General features: G+C 40.7%; 1 protein-coding gene across 2 annotated transcripts in view; it reads right to left on the reverse strand.

The window, feature by feature from the left end:
* Positions 1-15,468, reverse strand: part of CD4 (CD4 molecule) — a 28,319-nt gene that overhangs the window by 4,330 nt on the left and 8,521 nt on the right. For both annotated transcript variants that reach the window (XM_058558927.1, XM_058558926.1), the window contains exons 4-5: positions 1,446-1,604; positions 755-1,000 (exon numbers count right to left, since the gene is read on the reverse strand). In XM_058558927.1, coding sequence (XP_058414910.1) covers positions 755-1,000; positions 1,446-1,604 — 405 coding nt within the window. The remainder of the gene's footprint in view (positions 1-754; positions 1,001-1,445; positions 1,605-15,468) is intronic.

The following is a 15,468-nucleotide window of genomic DNA, read 5'->3' on the forward strand; positions in this document are numbered from 1 at the left end:
ACTCCGTGCCAGGCACTGTTCTCCATGTGTTACATGGATTAATTCTCGCCGTAACACTACAAGGTAGGTACTTTCTCAGTGAGCATCATCCCCACTTTACAGATGCAGAAACCAAAGCACAGAGAGGTTCAGTAACTTGCCCAAGGTCACATGGTTAAGTCAGAGCCAGGAGTTAAATCAGAGTCCATGCACTTCACCACCACACACCCTACCTCCTGTCACATAAGCACCTGGAGGACAGGATCTGGGGTGGGACCTGCATTCTGGGCTCTTGGTTTCCCCCACAGAGCCTAGCTCAGTGTTCTAAAGGTGTGGTGTAGCATTCATCAGGGCTGGCTTGCTGGTGTTAGTGTCCCTGAGTAAGTGGATTTGCTAACTTGGTGGGAGTGGGGAGCTGAGGCAACATAGCAAGTAAATGCCCTTGACGCTCCTCCTTTGGGGCCTCCTCCAGGGATCTCTGGGGCCCCCACCTCCTTATACCCCCTATCCTTCCTTCCTCCATGTCCACCACCCTGACGGGTCCTTACATTCCTTCCTCCACATCCACCACCCTGAGGGGTGCCTGTTAATCAGCACCCTGAGGAATAGAGGGCCCAGTGTATTCCTCAGGACAGACTTCAGCTCTAGGGAGGCCTGGCCTCAGCTACCCTCTGTCCCCCAGCACCAGACCCAGGAGCAGAGCAGAGAGAACAGAGAGAGGGCCTGTCAGCCGCTGTGGCAGAGGGAGACTGCAAGGGAGACGAGCTCCTCTTACCCAGCACCAAGATGTTTATGTTGAACACCAGCGTCTTCTGGTCCTGGGAGATGGTGCATGTCCAGGTACCACTATCCTGCACCCCGACCTGGGACAGTGAGAGGCTCTTGGCCCCATTCTTACTTTTATTCCCAGGGCCTTTCCATTGCACCGAAGGGTTACTACCAGACGGGCTCTCCAAGGTCAGGGTCAGGCTCTGCCCTGGCAGCAGGCGGATGCTGCTGTGGGTGTCCGAGCTGGCAGTCACTGTAGAGGGAGCAGGCCACCTGTGTCACACACACACTATCCCCAAGGAGAAAGGAAGAAGCCAAGAAACCAAGAGTCTCTCTATTACCCCGTCCCAACATCTCCCTTCCTGCCAACAGCCAGCTGCCCACTCCCAGCCAAAGGCAGGGTTTCCTTCTCCCCTCCTCTTCATCCTCCTCCCTGCTCCCCTCCTCCTCTCTTCCCTTGTCTCTCTCCCTCCTTCCTCTGGCTCCTGCCCTTCTCTTTCTCCCTCTCTAGGTCTCTTCCTCTCCCCCTGCCTGACCCAAGGCCTGAGGAGGTTTTGAGGAGATGTGGTGGCCAGTCTGATCCATCTCTGGACTGTTGAATACCACCAGCTGAGGCCCTGGTTTTGGTGCAGGGATGGGAGTCAGGGAGGAAGGGAGATTGGCTGGAGGTATCCTCATCCCAGGCCTGCCCCACTCACATCTGAACACCAGCAATTCCACCTCTGTCTTCTTGTCCTCCACTTCACAGATGTAGGTCCCTGAGTCTGTTACTTCAAGATTCTTGATGATCAGAGGAAAGGATCCTTGGTCCCACAGGTTTTTTTTTGTTTCAACGCGATCTTTCAGCTTGGAGAGACCTGGGAGTAGAAGCCGTATGGAGGAGGTTGGGGTACTCTGGAGACATGGTACTCCTGGCGAAGGCAGTGCCCCCAACTCTTCTGAGTTGCTAATTTCCTACAGAATCTGCCCCTCATCCTAATCAGAGAACCCCAGACTGGCGAGGCGTTCCCATCACATTCATTTACCTGGCTGGGACAATGTCTCACTAATCCAAAATAAAGTAATATTCCCATTTAGAGAGCACCAACTCAGACATGCCAGATACTTTACATGCACTATCTCAAGTAATCTTCACAACATTTGCAAGCAATAGGTCGTGTTTTGCTTATTTTGCAGAAATGGAAACTGAAGCTCAAAGAGATCAAGTAGTTGCCCAAACTCTTACTTACACATTGTCAGCAGGAACATAAACCGGCACAATTTCTTTAGAAGGTAATTTGTAGTATCTACCAGAATTACAAATGCACGTACAAAAGTAAATGTCCACCAAGAAAGAAAAGGTTAAATAAATTATAGTTCACCCATTCAGTGGAATGCTGTAAGGGAAGAATGAGGAAGCTCTTTATATATGAGATGGAATGATGTCTAAGAAACATCATTAACTGAATAAAGCAAGATATTAAACAGGCCACCATTTGTTTAAAAAGGAAGGGGAAATTTATCTATCATCTATCTATCTATCATCTATCAGTCTATCATCTATTGCCTTGCATATGAAAAAATATTTCTGGAAGTAAACCTAAGAAAATGGCAACCTTGGTTGCCTCTGAGGAGAGGACGTGAATACCCATGAGACAGGTGTGGGAGGGGGCCTTTTCACTATAAACCTTTTCCTATCTTTTGAATTTTGACTCCAGTAAGGGGTGGAGCCAGGATTAAAATTCAGGCCTGCTGGGTACACTATGCAGTACTGTCTCTGGAAAGTTCCTCAGGCATGGATTTGTGGTCTCCTCCAGTCTCCTCTTTTAGTATCTAACAACCATCACCAAGAGGAAGTTCTCTTTAGCTAACCGTTTTCTGGGTGCAGCAGCAGCTCCAGAATTCCTGTAGAGGTGAGCTTCAGAAGATAAATGTACATCCAAACACACAGTTTTTTACTTAGAATGCATGTTTGGAGGGATGAGATGAAGGTGACTGAGATAAAGCCCCCACCTTCACGCCCCTGGGCACCACCTCTGCCTCCCTGAGCAGTCACAGGCCCTCTCTCTAGGTGCAGGAGACTGGATGTCTTGTCGGCCCTGCAGTCTCCCTTCTCTCTTCCAGACCTCATATCCCCTCCCCCACTGCTCAGGCTCATCCTCTCCCTGAGACCTTTCCAGATAAACTGTAGCCTTGGGCTGTCCCTCCAGCCTCACCAAACTCCCCTTTCATTTGTCTTTTCAGTAATTCCTACCCTACTGCTCTTTCCCCTGGATCAACACATTGGTTTAGTTCCCCGATTTTTCTGAAATCCTACTACATTCTTTTCATGATTTACCAAACTTCTTGAAAGAGTAGCTCCTCTGTTTCTGCCCTCTTTTAACCTCTTGTGATTCTCTCCTCCGTATCTAAGCACTATTCCCTTTTCTTCACCTTGGACTCTTGTTCTGGCATCTACATTTAGGTGTTACCCAGACTCTGTCTAGGATTCTCTTCCCCATTTCTCCAAACATTCTAAATCCCACTGCCTCCCCTCTCAGCTCTGCAGATGACTCCCAAATTGATCTTCCCAGACCCAACCTCTCTCCTCAATTCTGGACCCTCATTTCCAGTGGCCCAACAAATTACTTTATCTGAATATCCTGCCTTCACCCAAAACTCACCTGGTTCAAAATGAAATGTGTCAACCTTTCCTAAAATAGCTCTTCCTCCCTACTTTGTTTTTCCTTTTCTGGGCTCCATCCTGGCCCACTTGTCCAGGCTGTCCTATACTTTGTAAAAGTGATTGCAAAGTGGCATGAAAGGTCTAAGAGTATGCGTGAGTTTGGGATAAATTCATGGAGGAGACCAGTATTGAACGGAGCTTTAAAAGTATAGGCAGTGGCCTGGAGGAAAGAGAGCAACGGTGACAACCAGGAAGTGATACCGGCTCAAGACAAGGTTGGTGCGGGGGAAGCCATGTTATAGAAAGGAAACCCTGTTGTGATTTTGAGTGGCCTCTGACAAACTAGCCTGGCTGGATATGCACCCTCCATGGATATGCACCCTCCAGGAGATATAACTGCTACTTGATTTTGCAGCCCCTGCCTATGTGTGTGCCTCCCAGCTGTGATGAGATGATAGCTTTGTTCTTTTGGGTTCCTTGGGAGTGTGATGACCCCCAGGCAGAGAGTCTGTGCTGATAGCCATCATCAATGAGGACTGGAGGATATGGTGTGGTGACTCCCAGGCTGTGGGACTGGAGGGTCAGCATTCCTAGGCCCCTCCCCTGTAGCCCACTGGCCTATATAACTGCTGTAAGATTTGTGCTCCCTTAAGACGGTTTTTTTTTAGACATGAGTCAGCCATCTTCCCTCTTGCTAGCAAGCTGTAATAATAAAGTCCTTTATTTCCTACCACCTTGCCTCTTAACTATTGGCATGTCTTGTGGTGAGCAGAAGGCCCACGTCGGATGGTAATGGAAGGGGGAAACGCTCCAGGGAAGCAGTACAGGAACCACCTCAAAGCTGTGAGGAAGTCAACCGGGTGTGGGAAGCTGTGGGAAGAGATGCTGAGGGAGTGAATGTCCTGCGGAGGCTTCTGGGCTTAGTCTAACGGATGAGGAGTGACAGCTGCAAAGCATTGCTTTGGAAGTCAGTGCTGCAGCAGGTGGAAAAGAAATTAAGGTAAGAGAGACCAGTAGCGGAGAGAACTGCCAGGAAGCTTCCACTGTAATCCAAGTGAGGTGTATGCGGCCTTTGGCTAATGAGGATGGCATTCCCATGGGAACAAAGAAGCTCAAACAAAAACACTTCCAAAGGAAGGAATGGCCATAGTCGGGGAACCGGGGATTGAAGCAGAGAAAGAAATTTGACTCTGTGGTTCAGAAATTGGAGGAGTCAGGAGAGTGATAGTGCCCTCCTTAGAGATAAGGAAGTTGGGAAGGAGAGCTGTTCTGGAGGAAAAGCAAATCATAGAATCAGAACAAAAGCATTGACACAAAAGACCCAAGAATTTTTAGAAAGGGGTAAATTGTTTCAATCTCACAGGCGATCAAAGAAATGCAAATTAGAACAACAATGATATTCAACTATTAAATCAGCAAAAAAAAAGTTTTAAATAATACTACTCAGTGCGGGCAAGGGTGTTAGGAAGAGAGGCACACAGTGACATTAACTAGACTTAGTGTAAATGGACAGAGCCTTTCTGGAAGCAATCTTGCAGTATACACCAACTATTTATAAAAGTTCATATCCATAATTTCGTTTCTAGAACTTTATCCTTAGAATAATAACTTAAAAAATGCAACCCTGGGCTGGCCCCGTGGCTTAGCGGTTGAGTGCGTGCGCTCCGCTGCTGGTGGCCCGGGTTCGGATCCCAGGCGCGCACCGACGCACCGCTTCTCCGGCCATGCTAAGGCGGCGTCCCACATACAGCAACTAGAAGGATGTGCAACTGTGACATACAACTATCTACTGGGGCTTTGGGGGAAAAAAGGGAGGAGGATTGGCAATAGATGTTAGCTCAGAGCCGGTCTTCCTCAGCAAAAAGAGGAGGATTGGCATGGATGTTAGCTCAGGGCTGATCTTCCTCACGAAAAAAAAAAAAACATGCAACCCAAAATGTAGGTATAAAAATAATAATTGTAGTGTTGTTAATAGGGTACAATGTTAGACAAAAGGATAATGGCTGTATATTAGAGTATGTTAATTTGATGGAATATTAGGTTAGCATAAAAATTATATTTATAAATAATTTTTAATGAAATGGAAAATATTCATAATATACATTTTTTAAGTTGTGTCAATGTAATCTTTAATTTTTAGGTTAGTTATTTGAACTACAAAAATAATACAGATTGAACACTTCCCTTTTTTTTTTTTTTGTGAGGAAGATCAGCCCTGAGCTAACATCCATGCCAATCCTCCTCTTTTTGCTCAGATAGACCAGCTCTGAGCTAACATCTATTGCCAATCCTCCTCCTTTTTCTCCCCAAAGCCCCAGTAGATAGTTGTATGTCCTAGCTGCACATCCTTCTAGTTGCTATATGTGGGACGCGGCCTCAGCATGGCCGGACAAGTGGTGCGTCTGTGCGCGCCTGGGATCCGAACCCCGGGCTGCTGGTAGCAGAGCGCGTGCACCCAACCACTAAGCCACTGGGTCGGCCAGAACACTTCCCTTTTGGAAACCTCACTCACCCTGCCAATACTACTGTAAACAGTTTGGTGTGGATTCCTCTGTGCTTTTTTCTTTGCTCATGCAAACATATATTTACACACATTGAATTTTTTAATTAAAATGGGATTATATTATATACATAGCTTACTCTTTCCACTTAACAATATATGCTTGACATCCTTCTAAGCGTATATATGTGGAGCTTCTTCATTCTTTTTGTTTAGAAATTGTGAAAGTTAATCTTCTTATTCTGGTGATTTTTTTTAATTAAACTTTTTATTTTGAGATAATTATAGATTCACATGCAATTGTAAGAAATAATATGGAGAGATCTCAAGTACCCTTGACCCAGGTCATCCCAATCATAACAGCTAGCAAAACTATCTACACTATCACAGCCAGGATATTGACATTGATACAATTAAGATACAGAACATCTCCAGTACCATAAAGATGTGGCCGTTTTCTAGCCACACCCTCCTCCTTCCCAAACCTTTCTCCTCCTTAACCCCTGGCAATCACTAATCTGTTCTCCATTTCTATAATTTGTCATTTCAAGAATGTTATATAAGTGGAATTATACAGTATGTTTCCTTTTAGAATTGGCTTTTCTTCACCCAGCATAATTCTCTGGAGATTCATCTAAGTTGTTGTATAACTATACATGATTCATTCTTTTTTACTCCTGAAAAGTATTCCATGGTATGGATAACCATTCACAAATGTCAAAGGACATTTGTGTTGTTTCTAGTTGTTAGCTATTACAAATAAAGCTACTACAAACATTTGTGTACAGATTTTTGTGTAAACATAACTCTTCATTTCTCTGGGATAAATGCCTAGGAGTGCAATTGCTGGGTTGTTGCATGTTTAGTTTTTAAAGAAACTGCCAAACTGTTTTCCAGGATGGCTATACCATTTTACACTCATTCCAATAATGTAAGAGTAAACCAGTTTCTCTGCATCCTCACCAGCATTTGGTGTTGTCACTATTTTTTATTTTGGCCATTCTGATAGCTGGGTGGTGATAGCTCATTGTGGTTTTAATTTGCATTTCCCTAATGACTAATGATGTTGAACACATTTTCATGTACTTATTTGCCATCTTTATATCCTCTTTGGTGAAATGTCTGTTCATGTCTTTTGCCCATTTTCTAACTGAATTGTTTGTTTTTTGGTATTGAGTTTTGGGAGTTGTTTACATGTTCTAGATTCTGGTCCTTTGTTAGATATATAGTTTGCATATATTTTCTCACACTCTGTAAACTGTGTTTTCCTCTTCTTAATCAAGTCTTTTGCAGAGCAAAAGTTTTTAATGTTGATGAAGACCAATTTGTCCATTTTTCCTTTTATGAATCATGCTTTTGGTGTCAAGTGTAAGAATTCTTTGCCTAATCTAGATCCTGAAGATTTTCTCCTATGTGATATAATTTTATATTTTACAGTTAAGTTCCTAGTCCATTTTGAATTAATTTTAAAATAAGATGTGAGACTTAGGTCAAGGGTTTGTTGTTGTTTATGTTGTGGTTTTTAACCTATGGATGTCCAATTACTCCAACACCATTTATTGAAAAAGGCTATCTTTCCTCTATTGAATTGCTTTTGTACTTTTGTGTAAAAAAATCAATTGGGCGTATTTATGTGGGTCTATTTCTGGGTTCTCTATTTTGTTTCATTGATCCATGTGTCTGTCCCTCCACTAATACTACACGTGCTTGAGCACTCTAGTTATATGTCTTGAAAGCAGATAGACTGATTTCTCCTACTTTCTTCTTTTTTCAAAATTCTTTTAGCTTTCTAGTTCCTTTGGCTTTCCATATAAATTTTAGAATAATCTTGTCTATATCTACAAAGAATCCTAATGGAAATTTGATAGAAATTGTGTTAAACCTGTATCAATTTGGGGAGAATTGACATCTTTACTATGTTGAGTCTTCCAATCCATGAACATGGTCTCTCCATTTATTTAGATCTTCTTTGACTTCTTTCATCAGCATTGTGTAGTTCTTAGCATACAAATCCTATGCGTGTTTGTTAGATTTACCTAAGTGTTTCTCTTTTTTTTTTAGCAATTGTAAATGGCATTGTATTTTTAATTTCTGTGTACACATGTTCATTGCTAGTATATAGAAATACAATAGATTTTTGTATGTTTATCTTATATTCTGTAACCTTACTGAACTCACTTATTCATTCTAAGAGTTTTTCAAAATAGATTCCTTGAGATTTTCTACATAAGTAATCATGTCATTTGCAAATAGGAACAGTTTTATTTCTTCCTTTCCAATCAGTATTCCTTTTATTTCCTTTTTTTTGACTTATTGCACTGGCTAGGGATTGCTGTACTATGTTGAATAAGCGCAGTAAGAGCAGACATCTTTGCCCTGTTCCTAATCTTAGGGGGAAAGTATTCAGTCTTTCACCATTAAGTATAATGTTATGTGTAGTTTTTTTTAGATGCTTCTTAAATTTTCACTCAGTTCAATGTATTTTTTAAATTTCTCTTGAGACTTCTTCTTTGACCCAGGAAATACTTAAAAGTTGTTGAGTTTCCAAGTGTTTGGAGATTTTTCCTGTTATATGTCTGTTATTGATTTCTGATTTGATTCCATGTAGTCAGAGAACATACTCTATATGATTTCAATTATTTTAAATTTGTTGAGGTTTGTTTTATGGCTCAAGACATGGACTATCTCGGTATATGTTCTGTGGATATTTAAAAATAATATGTATTCTGCTGTTGTTGGGTGGAGTATTCTATAAATGTCAATTAGATCCTGTTGGTTGATGGTGTTATTGAGCTCTTCTATATCCTTACTGATTTTCTACGTAGTTGTTTTGTCAATTGTTGGAAGAAGGGTGTTGAAACCTTCAACTATCATTATGGATTTATCTGTTTTTCCTTTTAGTTGTATCAGTTTTTCCTTCACATATTTTGTGGATCTGTTGTTTTGTGCACATACATTTAGGATTACTATGTCTTCTTGAGGGGTTGACATTTTCATCATTATGTAATGTCCTTCTCTGTCTCTGGTAGTTTTCTTTGCTCCAGCATTGACTTTATCTGAAATTAATATATCCACTCCTGCTTTTCTTTGATTAATGCTTGCATGGTGTATCCTTTTCTCCATGATTTTACTTTCAACCTGACTGTATCATTATATTTGAAGTGAGTTTACTGTAGACAGCATATTGTTGAATTATGCTTTTTAATCTACTCTATCAATCTTTGTTTTTTAATTGGTATATTTAGACCATTTACATTTAATGTAATTATTGATATGTTAGGGCTTAAATCTGCCATTTTATTTTTGTTTTCTGCTTATTCTGTTTTCTGTTTTATTTTTCCTGTGGGTTACTTGAACATCTTTTTGTAACACACTTTTTAAGAATAGTTTTAGATTTGCATAAAAATTGTGAAAATAGTACAGAGTTTCCATACACCTCATACCAAAGTTCCCCTATTATTAACATCTTACATTAGTGTGAAACATTTGTTACAATTAGTAAACCAGTATTGATACATTATTATTAACTAAAGCCCATATTTATTCAGATTTCCTTTGCTTTTATCTAATGTCCTTTTTCCATCCCAGGATCCCATCTATAATACTATGTTACATTTAGTTGTCATGTCTCCTTAGGCTTCTCTTGGCTGTGACAATTTCTCAGACAATCTTTGTTTTTGATGACATTGACATTTTTGAGGAGTATTGGTCAGGTATTTTGTAAAATATCCCTCTATTGGGATTTGTCTGTTGTTTTTCTCTTGACTAGACTGGGCTTATGGATTTGGGGGAGGAAGATCACAGAGGTAAAGTGCCATTTTCATTACATATCAAGGGTGCATAGTATCAACATGACTTATGACTGTTGACTTTGACCTTGACCACTTGATTGAGGTAATGTTTTTCAGGTTTCTCCACTGTAAAGTTATTCTTGCCCCCTTTTCCATACTGTACTCTTTGGAAGTTAACAACTATGCACAGCCCACACTTAAGGAGTGAGGAGTTATGCTCCATCTCCTTGAGGGCAGATTATTTACATAAATTAATTGGAATTCTTCTACATGGAAGATTTGTCACTTTCCCCCCATTTATTTATTTATTCAATCAGTTATTTATATCAGTATGCACTCATAGATATTTATTTTATACTTTGGTATGTAAATATTTTTAAATGTGTTGTAGAATCCATTTTAATTTATCAATAATGGTTTTGAGTGTATCTCTTTGTATTTTTTTAGTGATTACTCTAGGTATTACATTATATGTGTATATAACCTATCACAATCTACTTGTATTATCATTTTACCTTACCTCCCTTAACATCCCTTTACCGTCCCATATATAATATAATTGTTTTAAATATTTCCTCTGTGTACATTTAGAACCACACAGATAGTCTTGTAATTTTGCTTCAACTGTCAAACATAATTTAGAAAACTTTAGAGGAAAAGGAAAGCCTAACGTATTTATCCATGTATTTGTTTACTTTGTTCTTTCTTCCTTCCTGATATTCTAAGATTCCTTCTTTCATCATTTCCTTTCTGTTTAAAGAACTTCCTTGAACCATTCTTTTAGGGTAGGTCTGCTGGCAACAAATTCTTACTTTTCTTTCATCTGAGACTGTCTTGACTTCTCCTTCATTCCTGAAGGATATTTTTCTCTGGGTATAGGATCCAGCTTATAGTTCTTTTCTTTCGTGTCACTTCCTTCAGGCCTGCACAGTTTCTGATGAGAACTCTGCTGTCATTCAAGTTGTTACCCTATAGGTAAGGTATCATTTTTCTCTGGTTGTTTTGAGCATTTTTTTCCTTGTTTTTAGTTTTCAGAAGTCTAATTATGATGGGTCTTGATGTGGATTTCTTGAAGTTTATCCTATTTATATTTGTTCAGCTTTTTGAATTTATGGGTTAAAGTCTCTTGCCAAATTTGGGAAATTTTCAGCCATTATTTTTTCAGCCCCATTTTCCTTTTTCATCTCCTTCTGGGACTCCATTGACATAAATATTAGATCTTATGTTATAGTCTCACAGGACCCTATGGCTTTGTTCATTTTTTTATAGTGTATTTTCTCTCTGTTGTTAAAATTGTATAATTTCTATTGTTCTATCTTGCAGTTCACTGATTCTTTCCTCTGACCCTTCCATTTTGCTTTTGGGCACATCCATTGATCTAAGTGTTTTGGTTATTGTATTTTTCAGTTCTAAAATTTCCACTTGGTTCTTTTTTATTATATCTTCTATTTCTTTGCTGAGGCTTTCTATTTTTTCATTTGTTTCAAGCATGTTTGTAATTGCTTGCTGAAGGATTTTTTATCATGGCTGCTTTAAAATCTTGGTCAGAGAATGCTACCATCTCTTTCATCTCAGCGTGGGCATCTATTGATTCTTTTTTTTCATCCAGTTTGAGATCTTCTGGGTTCTTGGTATCATGAGTGATTTTCCATTGGAACCTAGACATTTGAGCATTATTGTTAAGAGATTCTAGATCTTATTTAAACCTTCTAATTTAACTGGCTCCCTTTGACACTGCTCTGTCAAAGGAAGGGGGCAGTGCCACTTCGTTACTACCAAGTGGAGGCAGATATCTAAGTTCCTCTCTCATCCTGCATTGCTACTAGAGGGAGATGCTCCTCACTACTGCTGGGGAGGAGTGAACATTCCAGCTCCCCACGTGGTCTTCATGTGGTCTCTGCTCCAAGGCCTGTGGTGGAGCTGGCCTTATTATTGCTGGATGATGGTGAAAGTCCAGACTCTCCACTAGGCCTCCTCTGACAGCACCCAAGCAAGGAGGGGTGCCTTATGACTGCTGGGTGAGAGTGGAAGTCCAGGCTCCTCGTGTGGTCTCCACTGACTTTGCAGAGGGTTGAGGAACCCTGTCACTAGCTGGTGCAGATTTACGTCCTAGCTCTCTACTTTGCATTCCCTGATATCATCCCAGTGGGGGTGTTGGGGCACCTCATTACAGCCTCAATAGACTATGGACTGAATTATATCCCCCCTAAATTCATATGTCAAAGCCCTAACACCCATGTGATGGTATTTGGAGATGGGGCCTTTGGGAGGTAATTAGATTTTTTTTTTTTAATTTTTATTTATTTATTTTTTCCCCCAAAGCCCCAGTAGATAGTTGTATGTCATAGCTGTACATCCTTATAGTTGCTGTATGTGGGATGCGGCCTCAGCATGGCCAGAGAAGCGGTGTGTTGGTGCGCGCCCGGGATCTGAACCCGCCAGCAGCGGAGCACACGCACTTAACCGCTAAGCCACGGGGCCGGCCTGGGAGGTAATTAGATTTAGATGAGGTCATGAAGATAGGGCCCTCATGATGGGATCAGTGCCCTTATAAGAAGAGACACCAGAGAGCTTGCTTTCTCTCTCCATCATGTGAGGACACAGCAAGAAGGTGGCCATCTGCAGGCCAAGAAAAGAGTCCTCTCCAGACCCCGAGCATGCTTGCACCCTGATCTCAGACTTCCAGCCTCCAGAACTGTGAGAAAATAAATTCCTGTTAAACCACCCAGTCTATGGCATTTTGTTATAGCAGGCCAAGCAGACTAGTACATTTGTCTACTCCATTTTCCTGAAAGCCCTCATTCTTTTCATTACTTACATAATTTCCCACAGTTGTACCATAGTTCAACTCTTTCCTCATTGATGGGTACTCAGGTTGAATCCTATTCTCTCACATTATGAACAAGGCTTATAACAACATCCTTGCACAGATATTATGAAATATTCACAACTTCATTTTTGTCAAATAGATTTTCCAGAATAGCTATTACTAGGTAAAAGGATTTTAGAATTTTGTATCTATTAAACATTGCCAGATTACTTTTAAAAGTTAGTCTAATAATTGATTGTCCCATCATGATATAATGTTGTGAGGGGGTAGGATAAAAGGTATATACAGTATGATACCATCTATGTAAATAATACATATTTTCCACACTAAACAGAGAATGGCAGGAAATAAATCAAATGTTTACAGAGGATATCTCCAAAGGGTGGAAGTGTGCATGCATTTGATATTCTTCCTTATTCTTTTCTGCATTTGCCAAATATGTATGTAATGAGCAAATAATACTTTAAAATGTGGAGAGGGTCCGGCCTCATGGCGTAGAGCTTAAGTACACGTGCTCTGCTGCTGGCGACCCGGGATCGGATCCTGGGTGTGCACCGACACACCGCTTGGCAGGCTGTGCTGTGGCAGCGTCTCACATAAAGTGGAGGAAGGTGGGCACGGATGTTAGCTCAGGGCCAGTCTTCCTCAGCAAAAAGAGGAGGATTTGCATGGATGTTAGCTCAGGGCTGATCTTCCTCACCATAAATAAATAAATAAACAAACAAATAAATAAAATGTGGAGAAAAAATAGTAATATTAATAAAATTTGTATAAAAGAAGTAACATATAAGGTGCAAATTAATATACAGTCAAATCTTATTATAGCAGATGCCATTTCAGCAAAATTTGAATAACAAAAAGATATCTAAAGATCAAGCTGACCTGGTCCACCAATTTCACTTCTAGGAATTTATCTTATAAGGACGTTTGCACATGTGTCCAAACATACAAGGTTTGATTCACTGTCGAATCAGTTGTGATCATAATAAAGTGAAAACCACCTAAATCTCCAATGATATCAAATTAGTCAAATAAATCGTGGTATAATTATACAAAGGAGCTACACAGTCACTGGAAAGAAATGAAGTAGAAATATAAAGATAGAGGTAAGTATATAGATAGATATAGATAGATATAGAAACATACAAATATGAATATAGAACAATCTTCAAAATATCTGTCTCATTTTTTACAAAGGTAAGGTTAGGGGGCTGGCCCGGTGGCATAGTGGTTAAGTTTGCATGCTCCTCTTTGGCAGCCTGAGGTTCGCAGGTTCGGATCCCAGGCATGGACCTACGCACCACTCATCAAGCCATGCTATGGCAGGCGTCCCACATATAAAGTAAAGGAAGATGGGCACAGATGTTAGCCCAGGGCCAATCTTCCTCAGCAAAAAGAGGAGGATTGGCATGGACGTTAGCTCAGGGCTAATCTTCCTCTCTCTCTCACACACACACACACACACACACACACACACACACACACTCTAAAGTTAGAAGGAGGTGTATTGCTATGGTGTGCTTACTACCTGAATGTCCCATTTGTTTTCCACTATATTACATCCCCAGCACCTAGAACGTTACCTAGCACTTGTAGGCACTCTGTGTGTGTGTGTGTGTGTATATATATACATATATGATGAATTTATAATTTTATGTAAGAAAAGAGAGGCCTGAGATTCCTCAAAAAATTAAGACTAGAACTGTCACCCAGAGAAGTCCCTAAAACATTTTCCATGTCTAATGCTTTGTTTTTAAGTTGCGCTTGCTTATAGGAACCAAGACAGAACATTGCCAGATGGCCAAACTGCAGAACCAGTCCAAACCAGAAAGGTCCAAGATGGCGATGGGGTGCCATACACAAAAGGAAACGTGTGCAAAAGGTGCTGTGTGCAAAAGGAAATGTGTGCAAAAGATGCTATGTGCAAGAAGGGAAGATCCATGCAAGCCCCAAATGCCCCCGCCCCAAGCAATGACGCAGACATCCCTCCCCCTTTACAGCCCATAAGAACTCTGTTCACCTTCCCTTTGGGAAGAAGGTGTTTTAGAGCACGAGCTCTGCCCCCTCCATTCGTTGATCAACAGATAAAGTTTCTGCTCTGCTATTCTGAACCCGGTCTCGTTCTATTGACGTGAGCGGCTCTGGGCAAGAGGACCCACTTGCAGGTCACTGGTCCCTTAGGCCTCAATAAGAGAACTACCATATGATCCAGCTATTCCACTATTGGGTATTTATCCAAAGAACACGAACATGTAAACATACATGAACCCCTATGTTCACTGCAGCATTATTCACAATAGCCAAGACTTGGAAACAACCCAAGTGCCCATCAAGGGATGAATGGATAAGGAAGATATGGTATATATACACAATGGAATATTACTCAGCTATAAAAAAAAAAAGATGAAATCTTGCCATTTGCAACAATGTAGATGGACCTTGAGGGTATTATGCTAAGTGAAATAAGTCAGATGGAGAAAGTCAAATACCGTATGACCCCATTCATAAGTAGAAAATAAAAACAACAACAACAACAAACAAACACATAGATACAGAGATTAGATTGGTGGTTACCAGAGGGGAGGGGGGGAGAGGAGGGCAAAAGAGGTGACTGGGCACATGTGTACGGTAATGGATGGTAATTAGTTTTTGGGTGGTGAACATGATGTAGTCTACACAGAAATTGAAATATAACTATATACACCTGAAATTTACATAATGTTATAAACCAATGTTACCGCAATAAAAAATTAAATAAATAAATAAAAAGAAAAGAGGGACTGTATACATATGTGCTTCCACATGCATAGTTCATCCCTTGAAGGAAACACAGAAACTGGTTAACACAGTTGCCTCTGGGGAAGGGAGCTGAGGAAACAGGGATCAGGAGTAGGAGGGAGATTCGTTGTCACTGTGTATCATCTGTATGGTTTTAAATTTTTACCATCTACTGTAT

The sequence above is a fragment of the Diceros bicornis genome, chromosome 17 (assembly GCF_020826845.1).
Source record: "Diceros bicornis minor isolate mBicDic1 chromosome 17, mDicBic1.mat.cur, whole genome shotgun sequence".
Classification (NCBI taxonomy): Eukaryota; Metazoa; Chordata; class Mammalia; order Perissodactyla; family Rhinocerotidae; genus Diceros; species Diceros bicornis.